This window comes from Helicoverpa armigera, chromosome 6, assembly GCF_030705265.1.
Source record: "Helicoverpa armigera isolate CAAS_96S chromosome 6, ASM3070526v1, whole genome shotgun sequence".
Classification (NCBI taxonomy): Eukaryota; Metazoa; Arthropoda; class Insecta; order Lepidoptera; family Noctuidae; genus Helicoverpa; species Helicoverpa armigera.
The window spans coordinates 7532854-7545871 of record NC_087125.1 but is presented as its reverse complement, the minus strand read 5'-3'; the positions used below and the strand labels follow the sequence as shown (position 1 = coordinate 7545871).

At 34.5% G+C, this 13018-nt stretch overlaps 3 protein-coding genes across 3 annotated transcripts in view; 2 read left to right on the top strand and 1 right to left on the bottom strand.

Moving 5' to 3' along the window:
- The first annotated feature begins 4 nt into the window (after positions 1-4).
- Positions 5-3313, top strand: LOC135117025 (uncharacterized). The gene is made up of 6 exons (XM_064035335.1): positions 5-706; positions 791-1002; positions 1294-1371; positions 2037-2102; positions 2807-2893; positions 3111-3313. The coding sequence occupies exons 1-6, from the start codon at positions 690-692 to the stop codon at positions 3296-3298; spliced, it is 648 nt and encodes a 215-aa protein (XP_063891405.1). The 5' UTR covers positions 5-689; the 3' UTR covers positions 3299-3313.
- Positions 3314-8037: 4724 nt separating this feature from the next.
- Positions 8038-10448, top strand: LOC110380349 (PITH domain-containing protein CG6153). The gene is made up of 4 exons (XM_021340304.3): positions 8038-8452; positions 8818-8939; positions 9414-9518; positions 10087-10448. The coding sequence occupies exons 1-4, from the start codon at positions 8276-8278 to the stop codon at positions 10295-10297; spliced, it is 615 nt and encodes a 204-aa protein (XP_021195979.1). The 5' UTR covers positions 8038-8275; the 3' UTR covers positions 10298-10448.
- A 630-nt stretch (positions 10449-11078) lies between these two features.
- The window catches only part of LOC110380348 (collagen alpha-3(IV) chain), a 32897-nt gene continuing 30957 nt past the window's right edge, over positions 11079-13018 (bottom strand). The window contains exons 13-15 of the mRNA XM_021340303.3: positions 12354-12468; positions 11953-12176; positions 11079-11827 (exon numbers count right to left, since the gene is read on the bottom strand). Coding sequence (XP_021195978.2) covers positions 11656-11827; positions 11953-12176; positions 12354-12468 — 511 coding nt within the window. The 3' untranslated portion in view covers positions 11079-11655. The remainder of the gene's footprint in view (positions 11828-11952; positions 12177-12353; positions 12469-13018) is intronic.

Below are 13018 nucleotides of genomic sequence, written 5' to 3'. Positions count from 1 at the left end.
AGGGGTGACAATCTTAATAGTGGCAAACGAGAAAACGTATCATTATAGGTCTGCAAAATGAAGTGAGACAGTAAATACATTGAGGTCCTTACATGGAAGTGTCATTTTAATTTGGTAGTATTATAATGTAAGATATTAAAGAAACTGAAATATAGATGGCGTTATTTGTAATGACGATGATGCGCGATTGCGTAGTAGTTATGCTTAGGTGTGTAAGAGGGCGCTATCACATCTTTTATTGGTTCTACTCTTACCCTATCTTTTTTTTCAGCTAAAATAAAAAAATAAATAATAAAAATTTTGAGTTGCATATTGAAGCAATTACTAAAATTTAATGTTTATTATCAATTAGCCAGAAATAAAATAAAATTCAAGAATTTATTTTCTACTGGCAACATTAAATCCATTTTCTACATGCAACATTATGCAAAAATTGTCAATCAAACAAATTTGGCTGCCGGTTTGCGCTGAAGTGCTTTTCGGTGTCTTGTTTGTTTTTCCAGATTTTATCCCTATTAGTGCTTTATCCACCTAAGTCCGTTAAGTTGAGCCTCTGCTCCTTCGGCCGTGTCGATTTTGTGCTTGAGGTGATCGAAATCTTGTGAATTTTGTGCTTGAGATAGGACTCGTTGACCCGTTTTGTGATAATTAATATTTATCATGTCTAATAGAAAGTGTTGTGTTCCCGGATGTACAAATGGCTTAGGTAAGCATTTATCAACATCCTTAAAACAAATAGTCGTCATTTTGTCACGACTCCACTGAATTCTAACTTGTTACCCTTTTTCAGACACTACGGGTATTTACATAAATTCCCTAATCCAGATAAGGATAGGCAGCTATTTAATACATGGGTCTTTCATATTGGTGGTGACATTTTGCAACTTGAAAATAACCATATTTTCAAATACCGCCGCGTCTGTAATGATCATTTCGAACCAAAATATTGGTGCCGGAATAACCGACTTGCCAAAGGAGCTGTACCTACAAAAAACATGCCAGGTTAGTTTTAGTAAAATACCCAAATTAAGGTACCTGTTTACCTTAAAGAGTACCTAAGTCTCAAATTTCTAGAGTTGATGTTAGAAAGAAATAAACAGTCATGTTATTTGAGTTTAAAGTAAACTTTCCAAATCACAAAATGAAAAGCTGCAGTAAGTCTAAAACATCTGAATAGAGATTTCTTTGGAGCCACAATTTCTGTATGTACGCAGTATGTCATACAAGAGTTTCTATATTACATTTCAAAATTTACTATATTTATAATTCATATTATTTTATCGTTGTTTACAGGATTATCTTGCTCGAAATTCAGCATTGAAAAAAGAGCACTAAGACCTCTTCAGATTTCAGGACCGTCTACATCAAAAGGTATATTTTATCATATACATATAAACAAGCAATTCATTTTTATACATACATACATACATTTACATTACGTATGTACTAGCTTCCACTTGCGGCTTCGTCCGCATGGTGTATTGATAAAAAGTGGCCTATGTCTTAATCCAGGGTATCACCTATCTACATACCAAATTTCAACCAAATCGGTCCAGCCATTTTTGAGTGAAGTTATTTCAAAGATCATTTATTCCTACAAATTAGGCTGAAATTGAGTAACTTGAATGTCACATTTACCAAAAATCCTTTGCTATTTTTAATTTGTTGTAATACTTAAATAGCACTGCATTACACAATTTTGGTACCCTCTTGACTGAATGAATAGGTAATGAATCATAGATCAAATGTTCCAAACATAATATGTGGTATCCATAACGTCTAGTTTTCAAGGTACATGTCAATTATGATTTCTACTACTCTCACTTAGGCATACAAAACCATTACCATGTCTGAAATAATTTACTTTTGTATTACTTTGTTTTGTTTAATACTTGTTTCTTTTCAATAATGTCAACATATTTGTGCATAATATGCGGCACCCATGCGGACAGCATATAGTGTAATTGATAGATAGACACTAGCAATAAATGATGTAATAATAACATATACTAATCACTGAATATTATTATTTACAGAACCTGCGCATCTACATATACACTCACAAGGTTCAATTGAAGATGTACAAATGAAAGAGAATCTTGGTGAGTGATCCTACATACAAGCATTTAATCAGCAATTATTTTACACATATTCTGTCCTGGAACTCCTTCATGCGCCCGGATAAAATGTAGCCTCTCTCGATAAATGTGCTAATTTACCTTAAAATCATCTTAAATTGAATTATTTTTGTTGTTCCTGAGTTATAATTTTGCAAACAATTAAAGTAAACTAGCCTCTCTATAAACCTATCCCTTAAGACAAGAGTGATTGATGAAATACAGTTTGTTAAATTACATTTATATGTCATATGCATAAGTCCTAAAATGTTAACATCCTTATCACTACATAGTATAAAACAAAGTCGCTTTTTCTGTCATGTGTCATGTTGTATGTCCCTATGAACGCTCAAATCTTTAAAACTACGCAACGGATTTTGATGCGGTTTTTTGTAATAGGTAGAGTGATTCAAGAGGAAGGTTTTATGTATAATAACATACATTAAATACTGGGAAATACTGTTATCCCGTGCGAAGCCGGGGCGGGTCGCTAGTTGATATTATAAACTATATAAAAGAAAAAGTAACTTTGTCTAGTAGTGGGCTGGCTTTAATTAATTCAATATGATTCAAATAATGGTTACTCAATATGAACTGCTACATTCATGATGATGGTAATGATCATCAGCTTAATTGGTTTGTATATAATAGGCACACATTTCTTACCAAATATGTTAATGACCTTTCAGATCCTGTCACTTCAGAATCTCAGTCTGTACACAGTGATAGACAGCCTCATAGTGAAGAAGAAAATGTTGAGGTGGTGAAAGATCTTGGTAAGCAACACAATTGTAATCAAACTTAATAACTTCAAAGCTGAGTTTGCTTGTTACACTCACTATCATGGTTTATTAACTAGGTACTGATTTATAGATTTAATACATATTTCAATCATGGGATACTTTCACACACAACTAGCTTTGATGCTATCTCACTCATATGTACTCTTAAATTCTGCAATTTTTATTCATATGATTCTTATTATTTTTTCAGTGCATCGCAAAGTTAAATGTGTTAGTAAGAAGGCGGTAAAACAGGTTGCTGTTACGAAAACTGAGCGTGCTCTGTATCAGAAAATGCTGCAAGTTGGTGTGAAACTCAGCAAATGCCGTAGCAAGGTTAAAAAGCAGGCAATCAAGATCAAGGCCCTGCAAAATATTACTACAAACCCTCAATTTTAGAAACTCTAGACAAAATGTCTAGCACATCAAAAATTTTAACTTTGCTGCAGTTCAGGGAGCACAAAAGGAAAAAAAGGCCGGCGTTTCACATTAGAGGAAAAATTGTAGCTTTGACTATCCTCAAGCAAAGCCCAAAAGGATACAGATTCCTGAGGAAAATCTTTATCCTGCCATCACGCCAAATTTTAATAAAATTAATTAATATGGCAGATATAAATGCTGGTATCAATAAAAATTTGATGGCACAAATAAAAAAAGCCACACTTAAAATGAAACCAGAGCACAAATTATGTGTGGTTCTTTTGACGAAATGTCACTAAAACCGAATGTGGCATACAATGAAAGGAAGGACAGAGTGAGTGGGTTTGTAACCAATGGGCAAGAGACACTGCCTGAGTATGCAGATCATGCGCAGGTATTTATGATAAGAGGACTTATAAAAAATTATAAGCAACCCGTTGCATACACATTTTCTCAGTCTGCCACAAAGGGACCAGAACTGGCAAAACAATTAAAGGCTGTCATCACAGAACTACAAAATGCTGGTCTTAATGTGGTAGCAACAGTGTGCGACCAAGGAACAAATAATGTTAACTGCATTAAATTCTTGTTACAAGAAACAAGAGGTATTCTGTTAAGAAAATCAGAAGAACCTGAGGGAAATATTATTTTAATAAATAAACAGGAAATCATTCCCTTGTATGACCCACCTCACTTAATGAAATGTATAAGAAATAATTTAATAACGAAAAATCTACTATATAAAAAAGACAACAAAATGCTAATGGCAAAGTGGGAACACATAACTGCACTGCACCAAGAAAACCCAGGCTACAAAGGCATAAGACTGGTGCCAAAATTAACAGACTCCCACTGCATTCCCAGTAAAATTCCACGGATGAAAGTTAAATTTGCTACGCAACTATTCAGCCAAACTGTAGCATCAAATATGGGCTACCTAGCAGGTAAATAAACTTTATTACATAATGTTTTCACATTGCATTATTTTATCGATACTTATATATTATAAAGCTGAAGATTTTTTTGTTTGTATGTTTTCTTAACCATGCTAATCTGAAGAACCAATCCAATCACCAAGGTCGATCAGGTCTAATTTGAAATAATCTTTCACCGTTAGATAGCTCATTTATTGAGGAAGACTAAAAGTGACTTTTAATCTGGGTGCGCGAAGTAGCTTTCACGGGATGCGGTAGAACCGCGGGCGGAAGATTGTATAGTAAAAGTTTTCACAAATTAAAACTGCTCCCAGTTCAGATTTAATAATAACAAGTTTCTTATTGATGACTAGATGCCATAGTAGCCAGTGTATCTGCCTGCCACAGGAGGTCGCGGGTTCGATTCCCGCATAAGTCAAACATTTATGTGTGTGGGTGTTTCTACATATGTACACTATGTTATGTTATTTATAAAATATTTATATTTATATAAGTTCATTTATTGGTTGTCTGCTGTACCCAAATTACAAGCAAGCAATGCTTTGTTTGGGACTAGATTGCGTTGTAAGAACGTGTGAGGAATATTTATTAATATTTTTTTCTTATTTTTGCAGAAAAGGAATAATCTCTCAAGATGCGCAAAATACAGCGGACGTCATCTTGTTTTTTGACAAACTTTTTGACTCCATTAACGGAAGCTTCGGGAAAAGGAAGCACAGTAAACCACTGCTGGGACCTGCGACGCCGAACTCAATACATCACAAAACATGGATGGAGGCAAAAATATTTTTAAAAATATGAAATTTGTGAATGTAAAACCTCGAATGTGGAGTATGTTCCCACCTTAAGTAACTGGGTATGGACACTAGAAGGAATAGAACTGCTTTTAAAAAAAATTGCTGCGAAGTACGGAGTGACATCGGTTTGGTTGCGGCATCTGAATCAGGATCCAATAGAAAATTTTTTTGGATCGATAAGGAGTCAAGGATGCCGCAACGTAAACCCTACTCCAGATGGATTTGAAGCAGCATTTAGCAGCCTTTAATAAACAGCCTATCTAGTGTCCATGCCCCAGGGACAAATTGTGAGGCAGATAATTGCCACGCTTTGCATGAAGTTCTCATCACAAGCGGGGCCTGCAAAGAACAAATAAATTGTGAGCTCTCTGAGATTCCGGACATTGAATTTACAGCCCTTGAAGACAAAAGCGACCCCCGTATAATTGGGGCTACAATATGTTAGCGGTTATTTTATTAAAACCGCTAAGAAGAAAGTCTTCAAGGGTTGTAGTGAATGTAAAAAATTTAATGTCCGATCAGGAACACGATTATTTAAAATATAGAGAGTATGCTAATAAAAATGGCTTTGCAGTCCCAGCGACTCTCTCTTAAATTGTGTTTCGAATCTGCAGGATATAAATTACACAATAATTAAAAATGTTTGGAAAAAATATTTAAAAGATTTCATCAAAACATTAATATTTATACATTTGAAATTCGATTTCATAAAATGTGAAATTCATAAAGAAAAATTAATAGACTTTTTAATCAATATATCCTGCAGATTCTTTATTTACAATTACTGTAAAGATATTAATAAAATATTAATAAATAGGAGAGAGTGTGATGATGATACGGATTCCTATAAGCTAAAAGCGAAAAAATTATACATGAAATGTTTTAAAAGAAAAAAATAAATTATATTAAAGGTTATCAGTGTTTTATTTATTGAAAAACATCTTATAAATATTAAACAAAAAGAAACAAAAATCTACCTAGACCCAGTAACCACTGCTTTATGTAGCTATATGTATATATATTGACAAATAGTTTCTTAAACCTGCGTTCAGAAGGCGCCACTTGTCTTACTTAGTTTGGTAGTCGAGTTGGACCTCTATTTCATAATATAAAAAGTACTCTGTGATCACACGATTGACGATCTATTTAATTCATAGACAAAGACAAAACGTAGACGAATATTATCATCATCCAAAAACACAGACTATGAAAAGACCATAGACATAATATAGTAAACAGGACTGCGCACTTCTACCCAAAAAACGAGCCGAGTGAAACAGCTAGTACGGAGGCCGTCTGTCCCTTTCTAATAGGGTTTCTATGAGATTAAGCTATGAGAGACAAATCCGAATTTGCTAAGATTATTAAACACAGATTAGTATTGAAGTTTTAACTTACGCAATTTGTTACCTTAAGCTACTAATGTAAGCTTTTAATAATTAGCGGGAATTAGCAGTATAAAAGCAGTAAGATTCGAAGTGAAGACTGATTTTTCTGTATTTTTGCTTCACATATAGACTGCTGAGCCATTTATTAACCTTTCTTAATTTTTTGGGAAGATATAACAATAGTACAACAGTTTTAGAATCTATCTCACATATTTTGTCTCATTACAAGAATTCATGGGCACCCTAGTTGTTTGATTTACGAAAATGTTATTATTAGCTAACCTGTGGAACGATATATTGCAACCACCTAAGGATTCACTTTTACAAGTATAAACGCAACACTTTTTCACCATTTTAATAGTTTAAATTGATTTAATACAAAAAAAAAATAAACAACATTTTAAGTTAATATTGTCAAAATTGAATAGAAATCGAATCGCAATATGATCGCAATAGCAGTTTTAACTATATCGGGCATTCTGCTACTAATAAAAGACCAATCGTATTCGATTGACATTTGATTGGTGTGCGATTGGTCTGCTATTTTGGTGATTTTGGTCCATACGGTAGTTTGCTGTACAATCATTTTGCTATCGTAAATCTTTTGCAGACAAAATGATTCATTATTGAATGACAGAAAAGGATAAAAACGTTTATTTCAAAGAAAAAATAGCGGAATGCCACATACGCTTCAATCGTAATCGAGTCGGGATTGGATCTCAGTCGAATCGAGTCGAACGTGAATCGTATGTCGCTTAAGTAAAATTAGGAGAATCGGGCCCCTGATTACGCACCAAGAAGGTTCAGGGTTACCGCTAGAAAATAAAAAAAAGCAAAATAAAAATTTATGTTGTTTATGTTTTAATAATAAATACGAATAAATTAATGCGATTGTTATTAATTTGTTGACTTATAATTGTTAAAATAAGATAAAAATATAAGTGATTCAATTGTTTTTTTAGGGAAGACAAAACTGCTGATCATGAAATTTTTTTATGCTGGCAAGGTGAACGAGACACACGGTCTCCGTTCTAACTATCCCTCTCGGCTCGGATTTGCCTCTGTGTATTATGCAACCAATTTAGTACCTTATTGCGTTGGAATAGAGTTCATTTTCGTAAATATATATTTTGAGAGTGCGCAATCTTGTTTAGTATATTACATCTGTGGCAAAGACAGGAAAGATACATCTTTGGTTGGAGCGAGACCAATGTACAAAAAAAACACGTTCATTCTACAGAACTTTCTCTTGAGTCCTCTCTTTTTTTTTATTATAGCTTTTTACAATTATTTTTAGAGTCTAGCTACTCTACACGTGACAGTGGCACAATAAGGCATTCCCTAGACGATCAATTAAATTGCGCAATGTTACGTACTGCACATGGGTTGCACCATGGGTTAAGACGGGCGGGTAAAATAACTAACTAATTACTATACTTCATACACGGCATTCTCCCTTTCTTAAATTATTCCTTTTTACCTGGAAACATTTTTACGTTTTTGAAAACGCATTGTTGACTCCAGTCTCCAGAATCTATTTTTCTAATAAGGCCTTTGATGTCAACCTGTCAACTCTTCTGAAAATGACATTGACAGCTGACATATGGCTAAAATACAATAGCCAGGCAAATTATTGCTATCTCAATGCCAGGCAGCCACAAATTACTATAAACAGCTGATCCAAGCTATCTGTGAAGCCGACTGGTCAGCAGAAAGCACTAACCTATCTTATTAAATAGTCAATAAACAAAATAGTGCTGAATATAGCAAGTTATATACTAATTTGGGTAGATAAAGCATTGTGTTTAATTTGTGTGTGCAGCATATAAACAAAAAATGTCTCATCATCATTGTCATCATGATCACGATCACGGCAATGCCGATGAACTTGGTATTCAATATAACCTGTATGAAAAAATTGATAAGGAAAATTTGCAATGCCTGAACGAAAGTGTCGAAGGGTCTGGTAAAACAGTCTTCAAATCATGGGACAAACGACTTGACACGACTAACGTGAGTATTCTTTTATAATATCTTCCATCATCAGGTTTTCAATTGGTCAGTGGGTTGTCTTAGGGGATTCCTCATTGCTTGGCATGGCGCTAGGCTTCTCAGATGGAGAGTGATGAAGCTTTCTAGTACCCAAATATTAATTACTAGCTTCTGCCAGCGGTTTCACCCGCATCCCGTGGGGACTACTTCCCGTACCGGGATAAAAAGCCTAGCCTATAGCCTTCCTCGATAAATGGGCTATCTCACTCTCATGAAATTTTCAAATTGGACCAGTAGTTCTTGAGATTAGCGCGTTTAAACAAACAAACAAACTCTTCAGCTTTATAATATTAGTATAGATTCATAAGAATTTTATTTTATTGCAGTATGTAGAAAGTGATGCAGATGAAGAACTGTTATTCAATATACCATTCACAGGAAATGTTAAACTGAAGGGAATAAAGATATATGCTGAAGATTCTGACTCTCATCCTGCCAAGTTAAGATTGTAAGTAACTGCTTTACATGTAAGTGTTGACAAATAAATCATCATCTGCCTAGCCTTTTCCTCACTAACACTATGTTGGGGTGGGCTTTCAGTCTATCAATATCAGTAGTACCAGGGTTACATCTGACTTCCCCTCTCTTGGAATGACTTGTTGTCAGACTTCCTAGCTTCTGATTGCACATAATGACTGTTATAGATGTTTGGATGACAGCTGAGACCCACCAATTTCTTGTGCCTTCTGAAAACTGCCTTTGGCAACTTTATCTTCTTATATATAAAAATGAATTGCTGTTCGTTAGTCTCACTAAAACTCCAGAATGACTGGACCGATTTGGTTTATTTTAGTTTTAAAATGTTTGTAGAGATCCAGGGAAGGTTTAAACGATACGAAGTTCACGGGATCATCTAGTTTTGTATATAAATATTTATGTAAAACAATTATAATCCTGCTTATTAAGCTTCAATGCTTTCCAGGTTCAAAAATAAGCCAAATATGACATTTGATGATGTGACAATGGAACCAGACCAAGTATTTGAACTACAAAGGGATAGCCAGGGTGTTTTGGAATATTCACCAAAGTAAGTTATTTAGTACATACGAATTTATATAACTTATACCATAAACATGGATGTTTCCTTTTTTGGATTAACTGCAGGGAACAGATAGTTCCCAGGCTGTGTACAAACCAAACTGACCTTCAGGAGCTGTATGTGAGAGAATGTTATTCAGTTTGTCGTGTTTCCGTACATATTCACAGTTTCGTTATTTCTATCTGAAAATAAGCAAACTAAATGTGGTAATCAGAAATGGAATAGCTTCCACCAGAGGTTACATTTGTGTCCTGTGGATGTCACTTTTACCATTCCTTCATAAATGGTGGTATCTTACATTGAAAGATTTTTTCAGAATGGTTAAGTAGTTCCTGAGATTGGCATTTTCAAACAATAATATGTGATTATTTCTATCTTATGGATTTTATTTTATTTAAATAAAGTTATTTAAAGGTTGCTTCCTTGCCTTCTGTTGCTTTTACTGCCCTCGATCCATTCATGGTATTGCAATCACAGATATTTGTATCTGTAATAAACGATTATCGCTATTAGAATTATGTAGTGTGTAATTCGTATTTTTTAACATTATTTTCAGAATTGTAACATTTTCGTCAGTTTCACATTTAACAATGCATTTTCCTGCTAATTTTGGCGCCGAAACCACCAAGATATACTACATAGGATTAAAAGGAGAATGGACTCCCGGCCATCGGCATGGCGTAACTATTTGTACATACGAAGTAAGGCCTAATCTTGATGATCATAAACTTAAAAATTTAGATTCTGTATCTAAGCAAATTGAATAGTAATATCAAATTAAGTGAGACTGCATTCAAGTATGTACTGGCTGTAATTTTGCATACCAATATTAAAATGTAAATAATGAATTTCTCATGTATGTACATAATAATTTTGTTGCCTTTTCTAAGAAAATAAAATGCTTTTTATTTATCGAAACCGTTTTTTATTTTATTTATGACTTTCTACAAGTAGGTTCAATTATTTAAAAAATCCGTAAATCTGTACTGGAGTTTATTTAAACTCTGGGACTACTTAACCGGTATCTCATAGAGCTCGTTTACCAATCGAGGAAGTTACTGACTCAATCGTCCAAAAATTACCCTAGAATGAAGGTGATAGAAGTGTGGTAAATTTACGAAGTTTTATGTGATGTATAGGTAAAGTTATTTTTATTTTAGAATTTCATTTCATGCATGTTTAACGATACTAAACAAAATTTCTTTAGCTTAGTTATTCTCCTATTTTAGTCCCCAAAAATATAAAAAAATTTGTTGTACTTTTTGAGTCCTCAAACTAACAAAAACTTGCTACAATCGAAGTTAGTTTGAGGACCCAAAAAGTAAATGCAGTACAACAAAAACTTTTATATTTTTTAAACGCACACGCCTCACTTGCCTCTTTTTAATGTTTCAACTTTTACTTAATTCCCATGTGTGATTGTTTACTAACACTAGTACACTAATAGTATATAGTATAATACTATGCGACTACTATGCTACTAGCTCATGGCTGGCTCCGCCCAGGATGATGGCAGGTTGAAATCAATGCGATGAATAAAACATAGTGTATATTTTTCTTTGTTTTATATTATACTATTCGCAACTAGGTCAATAATTATTATATTTACAACACTATTATAATAAAGTGCTTTATATATTACAGGGACTATGTCCCAAAAAACAAAAATGTTTTAAGGAGCAAAACAGGAGGTATCTATACAGAATTTTAATATGCATTTGAGTCAATGTTGATTAATAGTGGTTCAGAAATAATCAGCGAGATTAAAATTAAATAAGACTTTTATTATACAGGAACTGTACCTAACCATACGTAAATATATTTCGAAGGTAGGAGGGTCGATTTACAATTCTGTAACTAACGTTACTTAGGTAGGTACTGATGGCATGATATCTGATTTGTGATAATAGATTGCTAGGTATATTATTATTGCTATCTATATAAAATTAATTAAATACTATGTAAATAGTTACGTCGTTATATGGTACTTAGTTAAATTTGGCAGTGATATCTATTCTTTCCATGTCTCTTCCCTTTTACATAGTTAGTACAGAGAAATACATCACAATTATTTATTCCTAAAAATAAGGTTTTAAGTGAATCTCGAATATTTAGGCAATTATGTTCATTGTCGGCGTCTTCCTCGTACTCCGCGGCGCATGTACGGTCTTCGAGGGTTGTATGTGCGATACGGGCGACGGATAGCTGCATTGGGCACAGAGTTCAAATCGCCTACTGGAGGCACGCGTACCGAGCTCTTGTGTGGTACAGGCCAGTCTCTTATGCAAACAGCACACCTGTGTAACAGAAGACGTGTTCATAAATAAATTTCCTTAATAGAACAAGGAGATGATATGAGAACATTATTTCTTGAATTTAGAGATTGAATTTATTGATTTAGTAAAACCAATTATACGCTTACCTGCTAACTTTAGAGAGTAGATTGTTGTTTTTCAATGTTTGCTGTTCTGGTCTTTCAAACATTCTATTCTCATCTATAATTGACAGCCAGTATGAAACTGCCGTTGCAAAGTAGTTGCAGCGACCGAGACCGTTACATTCAATGAAGGGTCTGGGGCGGAACTGACTCAAGCATGACCCAGGAGATATGAGGCTTTGTCCTGTAGCATCTGCACCGGCCGTATGCTGGAATATTACCATACATTTTAGAAAAGTAACCATTATTTCATTACTGTCTAGGACCTATGTGTCAACAATACTTGTCATTTCATAGCATGCTTGGGTTGTGTTTGACGATATGTCGTAGTCAACTGGTTAAAATAGCCATTCATTCAAACAGCTAACAATCAATGTTATTCTTACCATTAAGAAGCTGTAACCTATCCACAATTCCCTCCAGCCGTTGGGACATTCAGGTACTTGATTGCTTTGACTATGTATGGCGATAGTTCGTGTGGGTGCCTCGCATACCTGACATCTGTAAAATAATTGAAGTTAGATGTAAAAATATCGTACAGGTAGAAAGCAGCCGTTTTAAGATTTAATATCAAGGAACGCTATTCAGATTTAATATCAGGGTGGGACTAGACTTCCGTTGGAGGAGCTGGGTTCTCTCTGGAAGGACCTCCACCCTCCACAGAGAGAAATAATAAATAAAAAGAGCTCGTGGCTAAGTTGTGGCGCGCGGGTCGATTGATCATAAGGTTGAGCAACGCTTGGCGCGGTCGGTCCGTGGATGGGTGACCTACTTGGCATAATGAATTGGTGTGTTCCTTGCTTCGGAAGGCATGATAAACTGGGCCCCGATTCTCCTAAGTTAATAATGTCAAAATCGAATAGAAATCTAATCGCAATATGATCGTAATAGCAGTTTTAACCATATCGGGCATTCTGCTACTAATAAAAGACCAATCGTATTCGATTGACATTTGATTGGTGTGCGATTGGTCTGCTATTTTGATGATTTTGGTCTATACGGTAGTTTGCTGTACAATCATTTTGCAATCGTAAATCATTTGCAGACAAAA

Coding starts and splice junctions, on each gene's coding strand:
- LOC135117025 (XM_064035335.1), top strand. Junction 1,372..2,036: donor AGGACCGTCTACATCAAAAG/GTATATTTTATC, acceptor TATTATTTACAG/AACCTGCGCATCTACATATA. Junction 2,103..2,806: donor ACAAATGAAAGAGAATCTTG/GTGAGTGATCCT, acceptor ATGACCTTTCAG/ATCCTGTCACTTCAGAATCT.
- LOC110380349 (XM_021340304.3), top strand. CDS start 8,276: ATGTCTCATCATCATTGTCATCATGATCACGATCACGGCAATGCCGAT. Junction 8,453..8,817: donor AACGACTTGACACGACTAAC/GTGAGTATTCTT, acceptor ATTTTATTGCAG/TATGTAGAAAGTGATGCAGA. Junction 8,940..9,413: donor CATCCTGCCAAGTTAAGATT/GTAAGTAACTGC, acceptor AATGCTTTCCAG/GTTCAAAAATAAGCCAAATA.